The following is an 18,251-nucleotide window of genomic DNA, read 5'->3' on the forward strand; positions in this document are numbered from 1 at the left end:
CCTCCTGTCACCAGGCCTGCCTTCCTTTCCCTGGAATTTGAAGCCTCAGACCTGGCTTTCAAGCCATCTCTAACGTGACTTCACTCTTTCACTTCAAATTTCCACTCTTCTAACCCTTGAAGCTCCAATCAAACTGGGTTACTCCCTGAGCCTAAACACGTCTGTACAATCCTTCCTCCGTGTTCATGCCATTCCCCAGTCCTCGTCACATAGCCAGGTTCCAGTTGAAATATCTCAGCTTCCATGACCCTTCTCACATGGACACATACAGACACTCACTCAGAGCTGTTGCAGTGGCTGCTCAGTCATTTGACAGTGAATAGAAGAGCATCTTGCTGGGAGGACCGTGGGCATTGCAGACGTTAAAGTCAGTGAGCTGAAGACTCCAGCTGAAGAAAATACTTAGAGGGCCCCCAGGGGCTGAGGCAGCTCATCCAGGAAAAGCAGGCTGAGCAGACATGGGGCTTGCATTGGATTCGTTCTCTCACTGGTGTTACACCTGGGGACACGGATCTTTCCACCATCTTTAGTGCATCTGATACAGTAGAAAATATCAAATTCACATAGTCTTTGGCAGAAAGACAGTCTTCCCCTGCCAGAATCAAGTGGGAAGACTGCAGCTGGAACGCTTACTATTAATACAGTATCACAGGTAGTCAACTACCTGAAGGCAGAAGTTGCAAGGTGAGTTCAGATGAGGACAAGTGGATCGAGGCTATAGTACACATTCCCTGAAGATCATGGGGACCAGTCAAGGTGAGACTGAAGCCTCCTGGAGCACCAGGCTAATGAATGGGTGCTCTCTGCATGCTTCTGGGTGGGTGATGGCGAGCCCTTGAAGGTTTTTGAGCAGGGGAGTGACGTGATGAACGCAACGTTTAGGAAAGTTAATCTGGTCATTCTATGGAAAAGGAAATTGTACACGCCATATGCCCTGACTTCTTCACAGTTGGAAATCCTGAATATTCTGTGAATCTTCTCACTTCTTATTCACCTTCACTCATCACAAATTATAAAGAAGCCTGGGATGCAGTTCCAACGTCCTTTTTTCTTGTTGTTTTCTTAATTTTTTTTATGAACGATATATCTACACTAGTTCTAGTTATGAAAAACAATGGCTATGGTCGAGTCACACAAGTTCCTAAAAAATGGAAGAAACCTCAATTTAGGGACCTGAATCTGGTGTAGTACAAATTTCGTCATTGTCATCTTAATCACCATCATCATCATCACCGTCATCCTCATTCATCATCATCACCACCATCATTGTCAACATCATCACCATCATCATCACCACCATCATCATTATCATCATCCATCATCATCATCATCATCATCATCACCATCATCATCATCATCATCATCATCATCCATCATCATCACCATCATCACCATCAACATCATCACCATCATCATCATAATCATCATCCATTATCACCATCACCATCATCATAATCACCATCATCACCATCATCATTATCATCATCCATCATCATCACCATCATCACCACCAACACGATCATCGTCATCATCATCATCATCGTCATCATCATCATTATCACCACTAACTAACTATCGAGCATTCACTCTCCCCACTAGGTACTTGCTAAGGACTCATTTCTTCCTTATCATACTATAAGCTAGAGGAAAGTGGCTGACCTTTACACTTGATCACCACAACCTTTTGTTTCCAGGTTCTCTTTGGTGTGTGTCTAGTCCAGGACCAGAATAGAATTTTCAACCTACATCCTGGGAACCAGCTCAGGGCTCAAACTGGTTATAATCTGGAATTTTTGTTTGCTTCACTCTTTGGTCCCAATCAATATTCAGATCTGGATTTCTTTCTTTCATTCTTCAAATATTTTGTGAGCATCTGCTATGTGCCCAGCACTTTGGTGAACAAGACAGATGTGTTTCCTGCAAGCATGGGTGAGTTTTGCTTGGAATGCTTGAAGGTAGAAGTTTCAACCCCTGCTATGATAACAAAGAAACCTGGGTATAAGACTTGGCTCAGATGCTAATTATTCTGGGACCTTGGCCAAGCATCTAAATCTCCCTGAGCCTCAGTTTCCTTGTGGTTAGAAAGACAGAATTCACCTGGAGACTCTCAGTTCTTCATCAGAGTCTGGTTTTCAGAGTTTAAAAACTGAAGTTATGCTGCAATCAGATGCCTTTCTGTCTCCCCATCTCGGCCCTTCTACTCTCCAGGGCTGCACAGTTTAGCCATCAGTGGAGCGAACATGCCACATTGCAAGCCCTTCCCCACTGAGGTTAATTGGAGTCATTCTTGTCTTGGCCTCCCCACATCCCATGGGGGCCTGAGAGGTCCAGCCTGGCTATTTGCTCAGTGTCACTCTGAATCTAAACCTGTTCCTTTTTAACTTGATATTGTGTCTCTGTTTACTTTACCTAATAAGCAAATCATTTCCTTCATAAAAAGCTCATTTTGCAGATGAGGTGGGATTCAGAAAAGGGCGATGCCGGTCATTTTTCCTGACCTCTTCCATTAGCTGAAGTACTTGCTGAGAGGTGATGTCACTCCCTGAAACAGAGGCTAGACATACAGGCATAAACAAAGTTGCTCTTCTCCTCCCATTGGAAGAGACCATGCCAATGGAGTTATGCTGGGTTCTTCAGAAAAGGGAACCCAGGAACTCAATACCAGGCTCATTATATAGACCCCACAAAGTCTCTTTGAACGTAGGACTCTTGACCTAGAGCATGCTATTAAACTGGAAACAGGATTAAGTAAGGCAGCTGCAAAGCACTTGAGCTGTCATTTACTTTCACCCTTCTCTCCTTCCAAATGAGCATGCAATTTCCTTTGTGCAATGGCATTTGGCATATGCCAACCCAAAGCCATTTTGATTTTTCCTATTCTGTGGTTTCAGCCATGCATCAGAGGCCTATATTTTTCCTCTTTGCCCACATAAAAAAAAAATTCATAGTAGAGCAAGAAGTTGATGGGAAGACTGGAACTCTTTCACTAAGAGGCAAGAGGAAAAGTATGAAATATTCAAAGAAGATATTTAACACCTTGGGCCAGCCATTATGTTCTCTGAGCCTCAGTTTCCTCCTTCAGAAAATGGGGATGAAAGCTGCTTCCAGAAAGCTGGAGACACTTCAAGGAGATACTGTGTATAAAACACATATTCATTCATTCAACAATTAGTAAGTGCCTACTCTGTTCTACACCGGGATGACTTTTAACTCCCCCCAAAACATGAGAATGCAGACCTAACTACCAATCCTATTAAAATAGATTCAAGAATTTGTTTCGGAAAATCACTGGATTTTCATGGCCTTTTTCTCTTTACCTTTCTCCCTTCCCTCCCATCCCAAACTTCAGTGTGAAGAAAAACCTCCTCCTTCAGTGGCCCCAACTCAACTCCCTTCTCCATAAATCATTCCTTGAATCCAGGAAATCAGACTCGGAAAAGGTGTCTTGGAGAAAAGACACACATGAGAAAAAAGATGGGTGACTTTTGACTGATTCGGTTCCCAGTAAAAACTAGAAGGGTATGTTCATTCAATTCCACAAACATCTAGTAAGTGCCTGTTAGACACTGCCATGCCATGTGGTAGCTCGGAAAGAGCTGGGTTCTAGTTGGCATTCCATCACTAATTGATTCCCGACACTGGCCAATTCCAATTCCATTGCCTCTCTGGATCTCCTTCTCTATAAGGCCGGCTGGAGTAGATGGTCATTAATGACCCTTCCAACACTAATGTTTTATGGTGCTGGTGAGTGCAGGGAAGGGAACTGAAAAGTTGCTCCTGCAAAAATGGGACAACTTTGCCATTTCTGTTCTTTATTTGACCACAATCACTTAAATTATTTAGAACATATTTCCATGTTGAGGTCTAATTACAGAATTTTCTAAATTTTTTTTTTTTTTTTTTTTTTTACTGCTGTTGTTGCTGTTTGAATCAAACTTGTTTTGCTCTTTGCCTCGGGTGGAAACTTTTAATGCTGAGTGTGTTTTTATGAGTGTCTTTAAAAGCGAGACTTAGATTCAGCCCCTCTGCCTCGCTATGGAGGTCCCTGAAATTTACAGGGGAAGAAAAAAATCTAGTCACTTCGAATCTAGGTCAAACCAAATTTTAATATCCAAAGAATTTAATCAGAAGGCTGGAGTCTACATTACTGTTTTAAGATACCAGATTTGGCAAGTGTTCTATTTTGTTATGAAGGACCCTACCCATCTCAAGGCTAATGCAGTACATATTAGCATTCAGGACCTCAGCAGATCTCATTTTGTTTTGAATTTAACTCTGTATATCCCAGCATTTGTTAGATAAAGGACTCTCTGCTTCAGATGTAGTCTCCTAGGTCATATCGTATTTATTTCTCTAGTTTAGGGTATTTCAAGAGTTAGTTATCAATTGATTCAACACATTCCAAAAGTAAGTGTGATAATATCTCATTAATTCAGACCTCACTAATTTAGAATTTGGGCACCTTGGGGGCACATAGGCAAACCTAAGCCAAATAGTAGTGTAAATGACATTTAAGAAATTTTTAACGTTCTTAAGAAGACATAGTTTTAAGTACAAAAAAAAAAAAAAACAACTCTTGCATTTAAAAAACAGAAAAGGGTGCTACATACAAATGATCCTAAGTTAATTTCCAAAGCTGACACAGTAGCCCCTCTTTGTACAATATATTTTTGGCCATTATTTGTGACACAGTTTATAGCAGAAATCATTTTTTTATACACTCTGCAATTCTAGCTTTTCCCTTTCTGGGTGTACTGGTGCCGCAACTTAGTAAAAATTAATAATATCACTGCTACAGAATATACCATGTTGGAAAATGTGACATGTTTGATCACAGTGTGAAATTTGCTTTCTATGACTCACCCCAGGGTAATGATGAAAGCGTTTGTGGTGGGAAGAATATTTGAGTTGAGTTTGGGTAAACGCAGAAGGAATGCATGTTGTCAAAGAATTGATCCAATCATCTCATTATGAACAAAGTAAGGCCCAGAGAAGCAAACCGATGCGGCTCCCTCCTCAGGTTAGCAGGAAGTGGAGCAATATGTAGAAAGTACGGCTCTTGACTATGGGTTCGGGCTTTTTCAGTACCCAGTCTTTATGTGATGAAAGGGGGAAACCTCACTAGCACCATCTTGCTCTGTCATAAATGCTCTTATGCTGACCTGGTGCCTTCACACCAAGCAGCCACAGAATCCCTTGTTGAAGTTACACTGAGAGCCTGCCTACAGAGTTGTTCAATTTCCTCCGAAAACCATGTACTTAGCCTCTAGGTTTGTTTTTGTTCCAAGGCATCTGACTCAGTGGCAGCCCCATAGAGACACAATGCTTAGGTAGGGGTGGGGAGGGTAGAGGAGATCGATCGATCGATCTATCTATCTATCTATCTATCTATATTTATATATAGATAGATATATAAAAATATATCCTGCCACATTATTGAGCCTGACCCTTCCGCCCATTTCCACCCCCTGCTTACTGGTAAACCAAGGGTAAGTGTGTATTTTAAGGAGAATGTACTGAGTGATCACCAAAGCAACCTGAACTTAAGTTGAGCTGAGAACCACAGGCCACAGTAACCTGATTCTTGGAATGTTCACCACTGATCTTGGCAGGCGTTTTCTTTCTGGTTTGTGATTTTCAATAAGATCCCAAACAACCAAAGAGGGGAGGAGAAAGAGAAAAGAACAAGCAAAGGGAGAAAAATCCCTAACCTTCCCAAACCAGCCATTTATCACAGTCATTCACAGAACGACCTCAAGGGAGGTCACCACTACTTAGGAGTTGGCGATGGTGCTGTGATGAGCACTGAAAAGGGCATTTTTGGCCGAACAGACCAATTAGCCAATGATCATATCCACTTCCTTGCTCCTTCCTGAATTTCTTAAACATGTGTTTCTTGGAATCCACCTCTATTGCCACATAGACCCAAGCGACAAATCATCAACCCCCAAGAGCCAGTGCCCTGCAGCAAACCAGCAGCACACGCTGCGACTTGCCAGAGGGCAGGAGGGAGCGATAAGCCAGGCTACCAAATTTGGTTAAAAAAACCCCAAAAACCTGTTTGTATTGGCTGAGTAGTATATTCCAAAGCACAGTGGTGACACTTACTTCTTTGCAAAATGTTCTGAGGTCTATTACACTTAAGAGGGAGCTTGGTGAGAGGGACGGTGTCGTCAGGGGCAGACTGGCCGGCTCCCAGAGAAGCAGTAGCCTGATGAAACTCCAGTCGTCCACACACTGGTCCTCAGCCCGGTGGGTGCAGCAGTTAGATTTAGCCCACACGTACCCAGATATGAAAGATGAGTTTCTTACAGGCAGGTGTTTGATAATCAAACACATAGGAGGCTGATGTATAAACCAGAAGCTAGTCTGGATCTGACATGCTCTCTCCCTTCCCGTCCCTGTCTGGAATGGTCCTCTGGTGATGAGATGCCAAAGTCTTCTACTTACAATTTTAGATATGTGATGTTGGGAAGACTTTCCCACAGATTGGCTTCTGGCTCCACACCATTATACCTGGCTTCTCCTTCAGTCTCATCCTACCAGTGCCAGGCACCTTAGGACACAGTCAAAATGAGATGATTTTGACTCTGCACCTGCAGGCCATGATGGGGGGCAAGTCCACCCAGCGGGTAGTAGGATTTTCCATGACATTCCTACACGAGGAGGGTTTGCAATAACATAATCGTACATGGGTATGATGACAAACGACCCTAATATATACCCAAGAAACCTGAACTTATGTATCCCCAATGCAATTGCCCTTTATCCAGATCCCCCAAGTGCCCACGGCCACTCCAGTGTTACCTGACAGGAAGGGAGGTATTGGAGGGAAGTTTGGGGAGAAAAGACAGAAAACTTGACTACCTTAAAATAGCTTACTTCTGCCAATTTTACAAAGACGTATGAGCACCAGGGCCTCTCGCATGCAAGCGGGGGAGGGAAGTCCTAAAACTTAAGCCTCATCAGCTTCATAGTAAATCCAGCCCTTAAATCTGGACATGCCAGACCTGTTGATAAAGCTCAGTGCGATCCCCTCCTCCCAGCAGGCTGGCTCATCTGATGTCTGGGCTGAGGAACTGATCTTCTAGGTCTGTAGCTCGCGGATGGAGGCGGGGGGCGTCCTGGATAATCCTTAAAATGAATCCATATGTTGCTGGATTTGTCAGATGAGTGGGGAGGAGGGTGAGGAACCAAGACCAGCAAACATCTATATTCAGGGGTTGATTAGCGTTGTGGGGGAAGGAGACCAGCGAGCAGCCTGGCGTGGAGTGTGGGAAGCAGGGGATGGGGGAGGGGGAGGAGGACGGCACAGAGACACACACATACGCACACACCCACCAGGCCCAAACGTGCGGAGCCAGCGGCTGCCGCGTGAAGCTGGAGGGGAGGGTTGCCGGAGGGCTCGGTAAGCCATGGGCCCTCCGATCATCACCCAGGTGACTGGGTGTGTGACGAAGAGTAGGGTAGCAGCCCTTTCCCATCTAAACAGAACACTCACGGCTCTGGCACCTTTAGGAGCCGCCACTCTCCAAGGAGATGGCCCTGAACGTGGACGGGGGTGCTCCGGAGGTGGAGAGGCAGCTCAGGAGGCCGGGCACAGAGGGCACACCATTGGGAGGGCCTTGATGGGGAGAGGAGGGAGGTGGAGGACAGACACCATGTGCTGGCCACGGCTGGCACCTGTGACACATCCCCCCAGGATCCCCAAAGTGACTGGGTGGGGCTGTGCAGAGCGCGGAGACCCTTGTGAGCAGGTGAGGGCAAAACCCAGCTCAGATCGCGTTGTTGTCATTGAGACCTGGGGAGATGGGAGTTCCACTTCACGGACATTAGCATCTTAGCCTGCTTTTTAGAAGGAACCCATCCAGGCAATATTATTGCTCTGATTCTGAAGGTTGAGGCAGGATAGGGCAACCTCAGGCCCATCAGTTAGGGGCGAGGGGTCAGATGAGAATGAGATTCTACTTATGTATTTATTCGTTGATCCATTTAATACTTGTTGAGCTTCTACTATATGCAGGCACTGTTTGGGGGTAAAATAGAAAGTTCCAGGTGATAGGCTGCCGAGGGAACTGGCCGCCTCTGAGCTAAGGCATCTCTCCATCTCATGGAAGCTGGTGTACAAACCAGGTGGAAGGGCACGCCACCCAAAGGTCAAGGTTGTGGACTCTGGAGCCAAATGACCTGGGTTTAAACTCATAGCCAACCTTTATCAGCTGTGAGAACTCAAGCAAGGTACCTCGTCTCTCCCAGCCTCCACTGTTGTGTTCCTTACCTGTAAAATGGGAATAATAATATTTGCTTCCAGGGTAATTCTGAGGATTAAAATGTAGAATCCACAGAAGTGTTTAGCATCGTGTCTGGTGCACAGGAAAGGTGAGGGGTGTGCGAGCTCTTCACAGTATATTTGTATGAGGATTATTCTCTCCTTGTCCCCGTTTGGGAGTGGTTCAGCAGCACAGAGCTGTGAGCCAGACCGGCACACATAGGATACAGGAAAGAAAGCACAGGCTTCCACAGGCAGCAGAAGACAGCACTGGGGCCACAGTTACCCCAGAGCATGCTGACAGCAGCTGTGGGGGCCTGGGAACTCGCTTCGCCTCATCAGAGAAGGAAACTGGCAACTGCCACGAGGGAGATGACAGCCGCACACACGAGCACTCAGACGACATCTTCTGGAGACTAGAAGGAAAACTAGAGGAGGGAGCTTTTGAAAGACTGAAGGACGGCTGAGGTTCCCATAGTGACAGAGGGAGAAGTGAACTCTGCTGATTGCATTTCTCCCTCCAGGCTGGAGGCTGAGGAACTGCGGGTGACAGAAGAAGTATCCTCCTCTTAGTAGGCCTGGGAAGGGAGGAGGCATTGGCTGGGGATGAATTCACCTGAAGGGTGAATAGGAGTTTTCTAGGTAAGACACCAGTGAAAGGAGACATCAAAGTCTAGGAAGAGGATAGAAGCAAGTGAGAATGAAGTTGGAAGGTTAAATCGGAGGTAAATTGTGAAAAGCCTTCTGTGCCAAACCTACCCAATCTCGCAGTTTGGGAGGCCCAAGGGAGGTTTATAAGCCAGGAGTAAAAAGCAGATAGGACAGTCAGGCACGCGTTTACTAAAGGTTCCCTGTGGCAGTGTGGAGGGTAGATGATGGAGGTGCCAGCGGGGGAGGACTGGGTGTGGGCAGTTATCCGACAAGATCAAAGTGAACAGTATCCATGTCCGGAGGGCTACCCCGTTGGCCCGTGAAGATGCACTTTTCCTCTCTCTGCAGCTTTTCTATTCTCCTTTCTTTCTCCACGTGCTAATAGCTCCTGCTGGTATCCTCCTGCAGGGAGCATCTTGCCCCTCTGATTCTTCATCTTGGGGGTACGTGAGAGACCAGATCGGTGTCTAGACTTTGCAGAAGTCTAGAAGAATAAAGGAGTATTCAAATGAAATAAGATGAAATAACTTATTTTGAGGCTATCTTTCTAATATCTTAAATATCAGGGTGAGCTAGATGGGGGTCCCTGGGGCTCAAGTTGTGTTTATGGGCTGACCTAAGACACTAAGAGCTGATTTGAAAACGTTAAGAAGTGCCCCTCCATGCCAGGTTGATCCCCTTTACCGAAATGATTTACTAGAATGGAAACAAGAAGAAACGTTGACCTCGGCTCTTTGCCTCCTTCTGTGGTGCGTAACCACATGGACCTGAGAAGGGGGTGGGGGACAAGAAATGCCTTTTGTTGGAAGCATAGTCCCTGGAGCTCCCCTCCCCCAACCCCTCCCCGGCCGTTTTTGTCCTCAGCCCTCCTGTCCTCTCGCTTCCCCAGACACACCTTCCTCCTTGCTTCCCCATCATGGCTTCCACCCTCGGCGACGTGGGAAATGCCTTCATCCTCCTCATGCCTTCCAGCCCTCCGGGTCCAGAGCACTCTCTTCATCTTCCACTGGCCTCCCCGAATCAAGCCAGTCATCACCCAAAATGAAAACATCAGTAAGGACAGTCACCCATGTGGAGCCCCACCAGCCAGACACTGTGAGCACTGAACTCAGTCATGCACTCGCTCATTCTATAAAAAGTAAGGGGCTTCCCTGGTGGCGCAGTGGTTGAGAGTCCACCTGCCGATGCAGGGGACGCGGGTTCGTGCCCCGGTCCGGGAAGATCCCACATGCCGCAGAGCGGCTGGGCCCGTGAGCCATGGCCGCTGAGCCTGTGCATCCGGAGCCTGTGCTCCGCAACGGGAGAGGCCACGGCAGTGAGAGGCCCGCGTACCGCAAAAAAAAAAAGAAAGTAAGGAGCGCCTATGACAGGCCAGGGGACCAGCCAGGAGCAGGGATTCGGCAATGCACGGGACAGGCTGGGGCCCTGTCCTCGCTGGGCTCTGCAGTGCTTCACAGCATCCCGGGGACCCTGGGAATCAATAGGCTGTCCTGTTCTTTACAGATGGGATAACGGAAGCTCAGCCAGCCAGAGCGTGTTCTCTAAGGCTGTACAACTGGTAATCGGGGGATAAAGCTTTAGACACTGGTCAGTGTGACGCATGGCTCTCCAGCTTTGGACACACGGGTCACCTCCTACAGCGTCTGTAGTGGCACGTGTCTGCCCTCCAGTGCCTACAATGTTTTCTCATTGTTTGGTGTGTGTCGGATGCAGCTCCTTAACTGAGATCATTTAAGGTAGAGGCCCGATCATTTGTGTCATTTTCTCCTATAGCACCTGGTGCCAGGCTGAGCCCTAAATACTTGGGGAGTGAGGCCAGGCAGGCCTTATCTGGCTCTCCAGCTCCCGTCTCAGGTTTTACCCATAAATTCAGCAGCAGAGGGAGTGCCAGTGGGACTCCTGGACACTGAGACGTATCAGGCTGCTCTCCATGTCCCATCATCTTCAAATCCTCCTACGGACCTTCTCTTGCAGTAGGAGGACTTGCTAATCCGCTTGATATCCAAAATCTTCTAAATGTGACATTTAATCATGTCATGTATTCCAAAGATACTGTGTGTTCTTTCTTTCGTTTCTCATGTAAATAACGAAGAACAAATAAATCACGCAGCACTGGTCCCGTGCCAGGCACTGTTCTAAAACACGGTGCTTGACGTTTCGGGGGATCTCACCTTCTGAGATGGCCCACACTCTGTCTATGGAGTGTGTTTCTCTCTAAATAAATCCACTTCTTACCTTTCAAAAATAAATAAAGTAAAATAAAACAGCATGCTTTGTTGGACAGAATCAGCATCACCTGGGAACCTGTTAGAAATGCAAACTAAAGGGACACTCTGGGGTGAGGGTAGGGATCCAGCAATCTGTGTTTTAACAAGATTCCAAGTGTACTGAAGCTGAGAAGTACTGTCCTAAGGGCTTTTCGTGTATAAACTAACTCCCTGAATTCCCATTCCAACCCTCTGAGGCAGGTTCTATTGTTAACTCCGTTTTGGAGCTGGGGGAACTAAGGTACAGAGAGGGTAGGTAACTTGCTCAAAGTCACACAGCCAGGGAGGGTGGAGCTTCCAATCCCTCAGTGGGGGAGAGGGCTTGACCTCAGGGAATTTGCGGAGCTCATGGTGACATGTGTCTCACCCCTGGAAAACATATCTGGAGACAAGAAGCTGGTGGGCACAAGACAGGGCTACCCTAGGACTTTGGAGGCCTAGGGACGTGCCAGTTTTCCTGGGGGTCATGTGGACCTGTGAACTGTCACTGGCCTCAAGACCTTGAAGAACAATTTGACTAAATGTGTCTGAAGATGGTGTTGTAGAAAAAACAAAGCGCTTTAACAATCACCCTCTGCCATTTGTAGTTATTACAAAATATTGGCTTTATTTCCTGTGTTGTACCATATATCCTTGTAGCTTATTTTTAATTGAAATATAGTTGATTTACAATATTTTGTTAGTTTCAGGTGTACAGAAAAATAGTTCAGTTATATACATATAAAGAACTAAAAAAGAATATATATATATTTTCAGATTCTTTTCCATTATACGTTATTACAAGATATTGAATATAACTCCTTCATTATATTTCTCTTTAACCCTTCCAACATTTGGAACATTAATACCACCTATCAATCATGTTTTCTTCTTATCATGTTATGTGATGTATCAATTCATTCTAATGTGCAGGCCTGGCTGTATCGAAGGGCTTGTCATGCCCTTAGGGAGGTGGAGGGTGTCAAGTTGAACACATTTGGCAGGAAGCTGTGATTCCACTGACACATCCAACCAACACTCCAAGTAGGTGAGTTTATGGGCGTGTGATGTGAAGGGGTACTGGGAAGACGTTTAGTTATCCCCAGATATCCCTTTCTCACTCATGATACTGAGATGTCACCCTCGGATTCACTCCTTTGGACCTTGAAGAATTTTGGATTTCTCCAATCCCCTGTGACAGTGCAAGGGTCTCTGGCTACGACTGGAAGGGGCAGGTATCCAGCTGAGAGTACAGTCTCTGGGGACTAGACCACTGGGGAGGGACTGAGGAATGAATGTAGAAAAAAGAGAGAGAGAAACAGGGAAGCATTGAAGGGGAGGCACCAAGGACTATTCCACCAGCCCCCCAGGTTTCTTCTTCCTTATGACCAGGTAGAAACAGCATCCTCCCGAAGGATGCTGGATGGACAGCATATAAGAACGCACAGGTAAGTGCACAGGTAAGCGCACTATGCACTACGTAAGCACTGTGCTGATACTTCACAGGCACTAGCTAATTTAATCCTCACAGCAAACCCATGAGAGTGTCACTATTATTATTTCCATTTTACAGATGGAGAAACTGAGGCACAGAAAGGCTAAGTGTTACACCCAGGTTACACAGCTGTGTGACAGAGTCAGGAGCACAGACAGCTTGCCTCCAATGCCATGCTCTGTGCCATCACACCAGAAGTATGGTCCTTACCCCATAATACACACACACACACACACACACACACACACACACACACACACGCCCTTGGAGGACTGTCAGCGAACTCCTGCTTTCAAGAGCTGCTAGTTGCCACGTTCTGCCTTTTAGAGCCAATGAGACAATAAGAACTTGCTGGTCGTGCGTTAAGAGCACTTATTTGATACTAACATAGTAGATTTATTCTCTGTCACTTCAGAGCACAGAACTAAAACTGAAAGGGGGGATGTACAGGAGGCAGACAGTGGCTCAACAGAGGCTGTGTCATAAGACAAAAGGGCTGTGGTAGGTAACGAGCTCCCCGTCAGTGGAACTGTTACAGCTCGGGCAGTCACAGGCCAGGGAAGGTCTATACCCCAGGGACAAGGTTGGAAGAGACCAGAATCAAAGCCCCCCACTCCTCACCCCCAATCCCTGGCAGTCAATCCCAACACACTTCTCCAGATCTGCCATCTCCAAGCAGTGTGCTCACCCAGCAGGAGATGTCTGATGAATATTTAATATCATCTTCATAGACTTCCTGGGAGGAATTTAATAAGAACAGCAAGCATTCATTCTTTTCGTCTCCTAAGGGTAAGTCCATTCTGACCTGCCCAGTCACCCTTTCTGTTCTCTATCTGCTTCCGGAGAGCCCTATGGGGATTCAGCTTATTAAAAAAAAAAAAAAAAAGCACATGTATAATAGGGTCTATGTCTTTGCCTCCGCAGAGGAAATGCTCTGTGTTACTGTAAATAATAATTTGCAGGTCAGTGAGGGCTGTTAACGTCCCTGACGCGTTTTCTCACTTCCCTCCAGACTTTTGTAATTACTACTGCTCTGAACCCAGCTGGCAGAGGTGCATAATTCTCTGTCCAGGAAATGACAGCAGTGTGGCACCCTCTTCTCACTGTGGCAAAAGCCTGTATGACTGTGGATCGCGCCCGTCCTGAACCATTCACATCTCTGCATGAAAACAGCCACATGGGAACTTGAACAAGTTGTTGCCCAAAGGACCCAAGGCATGGCAGCTGGGTTCTAAAGCCGGCTGTGCTACTAGGTGCGGACTTCAGACCAGGCACGGAAACTCCTGGGCTTCTGTTTCTTCACCTGCAAAGCTGAGAACACAAGAGTTACACTGACCAAGAAGTATCATGGCTATGAGAATTCATGCTTTTATCCAATAGTTCATTCTAAGTCTTTATGGATCATCGCCAAGGGCCAGGGAGCCAGGCACGTTGTAGTCCCTGGGGAGGGGAGGATGCAGTCATAAACAAAGTGGGCAAAAGTCTCTCTGCCCCTGAAGCTCCATTGGGGGAAGCAGATAAATAAGGGAATAAGCCAAACATACAGAATTTCTAGTGGTGCTGAGTGCTTCGGCGAACAGTAAAGCAGAAAAGGGAGGTGGGAAGTGCTGTGCAGTAATTGGGCAGGACATCTCTAAGAGGCTGCAATGGGGACTTGGACCCAAAGGAGGTAAGGGAGTGGGTCCAGGGAATATTTGGGAGAAGAGCATTCCAGGTGGTGGTAACGGCAGAGGCAAAGGCCCTGGAGCGAGTGTGAGTCTGCAGTTCAAAGATGATGAGGCCAGAGTGGCTGGAGCAGAGGGCGTGAGATGAGCGGTCGCTCTGAGGTCCTAGGGAAGCGGGAGCAGACAGGGTAGGGCCTGGTAAGGCCTTTGACTTGGACTCTGATGAAGACAGGAGTCGCTGGACGGTTTGGAGCAGAGGAGTGACATAGTCTGACTTGAGTTTGAAAAGAATCTCTCCAGCTGCTGCGTTTAGAAAAGAGAATCCAGTGAAAGAATATTTGCCGAGGGGTTTTGAGAAGCACAAAGCACAACAGAGAGATAAAGTACAGGGAAAACTTCAGCTCTCCAGACCCCTCAGGGATTAGTAGTTCCAGAGACCTGGTGTGGACTAGATATGACCACCCAATCATTGTCACTTTCCCTGTTGAGAAGGGGAGTTCATTTTCCCTCCCCTTCAATCTTGTCGGTCCTGCAAAGACTTACCAAATAAAATACAGTGGGACGGATGCTGGGTATTTTTTAAAGGACTGGCAACGTAGGAGCAGGACCCAGGGCTCCACCACTCGGGCCAGAGCTCCATCATCAGTCTCTCTGGGAACAATTCTCCACTGTGATCTGTAAGTCCCCAGTGAGTCCAGGGAGCCCCTGAAACACCTTCCTATAAGGGATGGTGAAGCCCGGGGGAAATGCTTTGTTTGGTCCCACTACTTACCAGCCTAATGATATTGCACAAGTCGCTTAGGCTGCCCGAGACTAATTTATTCAGGGTAATAAGTTCCACTATCCAAGATCACTATGAAAAATCAATAAGAGAATACATGAGTACCCAGCTCGGTATCTGGCACTCATTCAATTACCATCGTTCTTCACAGATGTAGGAAAAAAACTTACGGTTACGAAGAGGGAAGAAGGGGGAGGGGTAAATTGGGAGATTGGGATTGACATGTGTACACTACTATATGTAAAATAGATAACTCATAAGGATCGACTGTATAGCACAGGGAACTCTACTCAATACTCTGTAATGACCTGCATGGGAAAAGAATCTAAAAAAAGTGGATATGTGGATATGTATAACTGATTCACTTTGCTGTACACCTGAAAATAACACAACATTGTAAGTCAACCATACTCCAATAAAAATTAATTTAAAAAATATTACCATCATTCTTTTGTTGTGCCCTGTATCAGGCTTAACCCTAACCTGGAGTGTGAGGCTCCCTACGGGGCTGGATTTAAACCTTTCTTTCTCCTTGTGACTCTACCTACTTGACTGGAATATTCCACCTCTAGACCCTCCCCTCTGGAAAGTGATGGCAAAGGCAGGAGACTGCCCAGGGAAGGCGTCTGCTAAAGTGTGTATACATGGTGGAAGGGGTTATAGAGCGAGCCCGGCCAGCACAGAATCCAAGTTTGCTGCGTCCTGTTTGTAGGACTCTCTGCTGGGCAAGGGCTTCCCTAGGGATGTGGAAGAAGCCTGGTTTGCCAGAGAGTGAAAGTTTGAAGAGGGGATACCCCTAGGAGCCAGCAATGAGATGTAAATGCTTCCCATCCCACGCCTCCCCCGTCAGTTCCCAAGGATTGTGAGGCCCCCATACTTGTTTTGGAGAGAATTTTAGTCTGTGCTCAGAAGAAAAAAAGAGACAGAGAGAGAGAGAGAGAGAGAGAGAGAGAAAGTCAGTAAATCAATAACAGATTTTCCTTCCCATCAGTTGGTTTCAAGGTTTGAGCCAATGTCAACCGATCTAGAATTTCGAAGTTGTAAATAAAAAATTGAATGGTAAGATTTTTATCTGAACCACCTCATGAAAGGCACTATTCAGAGTACTGGTTTATCACACTCCTCACGTAGTCTGAGCTAAGGTATGGGTGCAGCAGTGCACACCATTCCAGGAAATGCAGTGGGAAAGATTTCACTTCTGCCTGGCTTGGGCTATGGTGCTAAGATGTGGCACTCTTACTGGGTCTTCTTGTTTCTCCTCCAAATTATTTCCCTCCGTTGATTCCTTGGCCCCTGATCTAATCAACATACCCCCCACGGTACCAGGTACTGTGGAAAATAACAGCAACAACAGTAATAGCAAGGGCACTTACTATTTTCTGAGCACCTACTACGTGCCAGGCACTGAGCTTGCCACTTTTCGTATCTTATTTCTGATTCTTCTGAAAAATGGATAAAGTGGTCGTCATTACCTGTTTTATACACCGATAAACTGAAACTTTCAGAAGTTAAGTAAGTTGCTTAAGGTTGCCCAGCTAGTGAGAATAATGAAATCATATGAACATTTCTTGCTCCCAAGGAGTTTTAAGAAAACCATCTCTCATCAATCACACAGGATTGGGACTTCCCTGGTGGCGCAGTGGTTAAGAATCTGCCTGCCAATGCAGGGGACATGGGTTCGATCCCTCGTCCGGGAAGATCCCACATGCTGCGGAGCAACTAAGCCTGCGAGCCACAACTACTGAACCCGTGCACCACAACTACTGAAGCCCGCACGCCTAGAGCCGGTGCTCCACAACAAGAGAAGCCACCACAATGAGAAGCCTGCGCACCACAACGAAGAGTAGCCCCCGCTCGCCACAACTAGAGAAAGCCAGTGGGCAACAATGAAGACCCAACACAGCCAAAAATAAATTAATTAATTAATTTTTTAAAAAATCACCCAGGATTCTCTTACTTCTAGCCGTTCACTAACATTCCTTCGGCCAATAAATGTGCCTAAAGCACATACTATGTGTATCTGCAAATACAACATTGGCAACAGAGAAAAAAAATACATAGAATGATTATTTTTTTCAACTTTGTGGAATATAATGGAAGGTCAGAGAAACAGGACGGCATGGGCCAGAGAACCCAGGGAGAGTTTTACAGAGAGAGTAAGACTTAGGTTGTGTATTGAAAAGTGAAAAGAAATATTATTCAAGGGCATTCCTAGTCAGGGGAATGAGATAGGCAAAGGTACTGAGGCACGAATAAGCATGACAGGACGAAGCACAGTGGAAGGACGTCTGAAGTGGAAGAATGAAACTATTCCCACCCCCTACAGGGATTGGGCAAGGGGAAGGCATATGTCTAGGAATTGAACTAGACGATTGCAAATGGTAATTCCAATGCTTCACATTTCTCAGAAGGTTTTAGAGTACTTTTAAAAGTCAAAGAAGAATGGAAAAAATCAACCAACCAACCAGCACTTTGTGTTAATACTTGAATCACTAATTCTACTATGAGAGAAGCAGTCCACCAAATGTGGGGTGATTAAGAAAGTGTTTCTACCCTTCTTCATCGGTTGAAATCAGAATTTCTCTGAAAATTCATCTTCATCCTCAGAAGATGTGCGTGTGTGTGCCTCTTCCAATAATATGTACTTTAGAAACCTGGAAAAATAAGAAAGTGTAACTGCTCCTTATCTTGAACCTGGAAAGCTCCGTGGGGACCAGATTGATTGTGCCCATACCCCCCCCCCCCCATAGATACATCTGAAGGTCTCGGGATGTCAAAGATCACCATGGAATGTTTTACTGTCCTAGTATCCCCTCAGGAACCACCAAAGATAGCAGATTATTCCAGACTGAAGAACTCCAATTTAGGGGAAATCTCCTGGAGGGTAAGGGCTGGATCCTTTGGTGAGAGAAACTCCTACCAGGTTGAGTGGCATTTCCTCAAACCTAGGAGTTTACATGGTGAAAGTGGAAAAGAAGGAGGTGCTCTTGCAAAGAGGAAGAGAGACCCAAGGACAGAGATGGGGAGGGTCAGGGGGTGGCAAGATTTGGAACTGGGAATGCTTTCAAGGGGACCATCCTATAATGTTTTAACTTCCTGGATGCCCTTGCACTAGGGAAGATTAATATTTAGGGACATTGTTGTC

The 18,251-nt window shown here is 46.2% G+C and overlaps 1 protein-coding gene across 2 annotated transcripts in view; it reads left to right on the forward strand.

Annotated features, from left to right (window-relative positions):
- The window catches only part of CLIC5 (chloride intracellular channel 5), a 249,516-nt gene extending 233,988 nt beyond the window's left edge, over positions 1-15,528 (forward strand). Inside the window, exons 9-10 of one of the 2 annotated variants that reach the window (XM_073810656.1) lie at positions 12,100-12,214; positions 13,674-15,528. In XM_073810656.1, the coding sequence (XP_073666757.1) occupies positions 12,100-12,180 (81 nt within the window). In that variant the 3' untranslated portion in view covers positions 12,181-12,214; positions 13,674-15,528. The remainder of the gene's footprint in view (positions 1-12,099; positions 12,215-13,673) is intronic. The other variant, XM_073810657.1, reaches the window with a different exon arrangement.
- Positions 15,529-18,251: the final 2,723 nt, after the last annotated feature.

This window comes from Tursiops truncatus, chromosome 10, assembly GCF_011762595.2.
Source record: "Tursiops truncatus isolate mTurTru1 chromosome 10, mTurTru1.mat.Y, whole genome shotgun sequence".
Lineage (NCBI taxonomy): Eukaryota > Metazoa > Chordata > Mammalia > Artiodactyla > Delphinidae > Tursiops > Tursiops truncatus.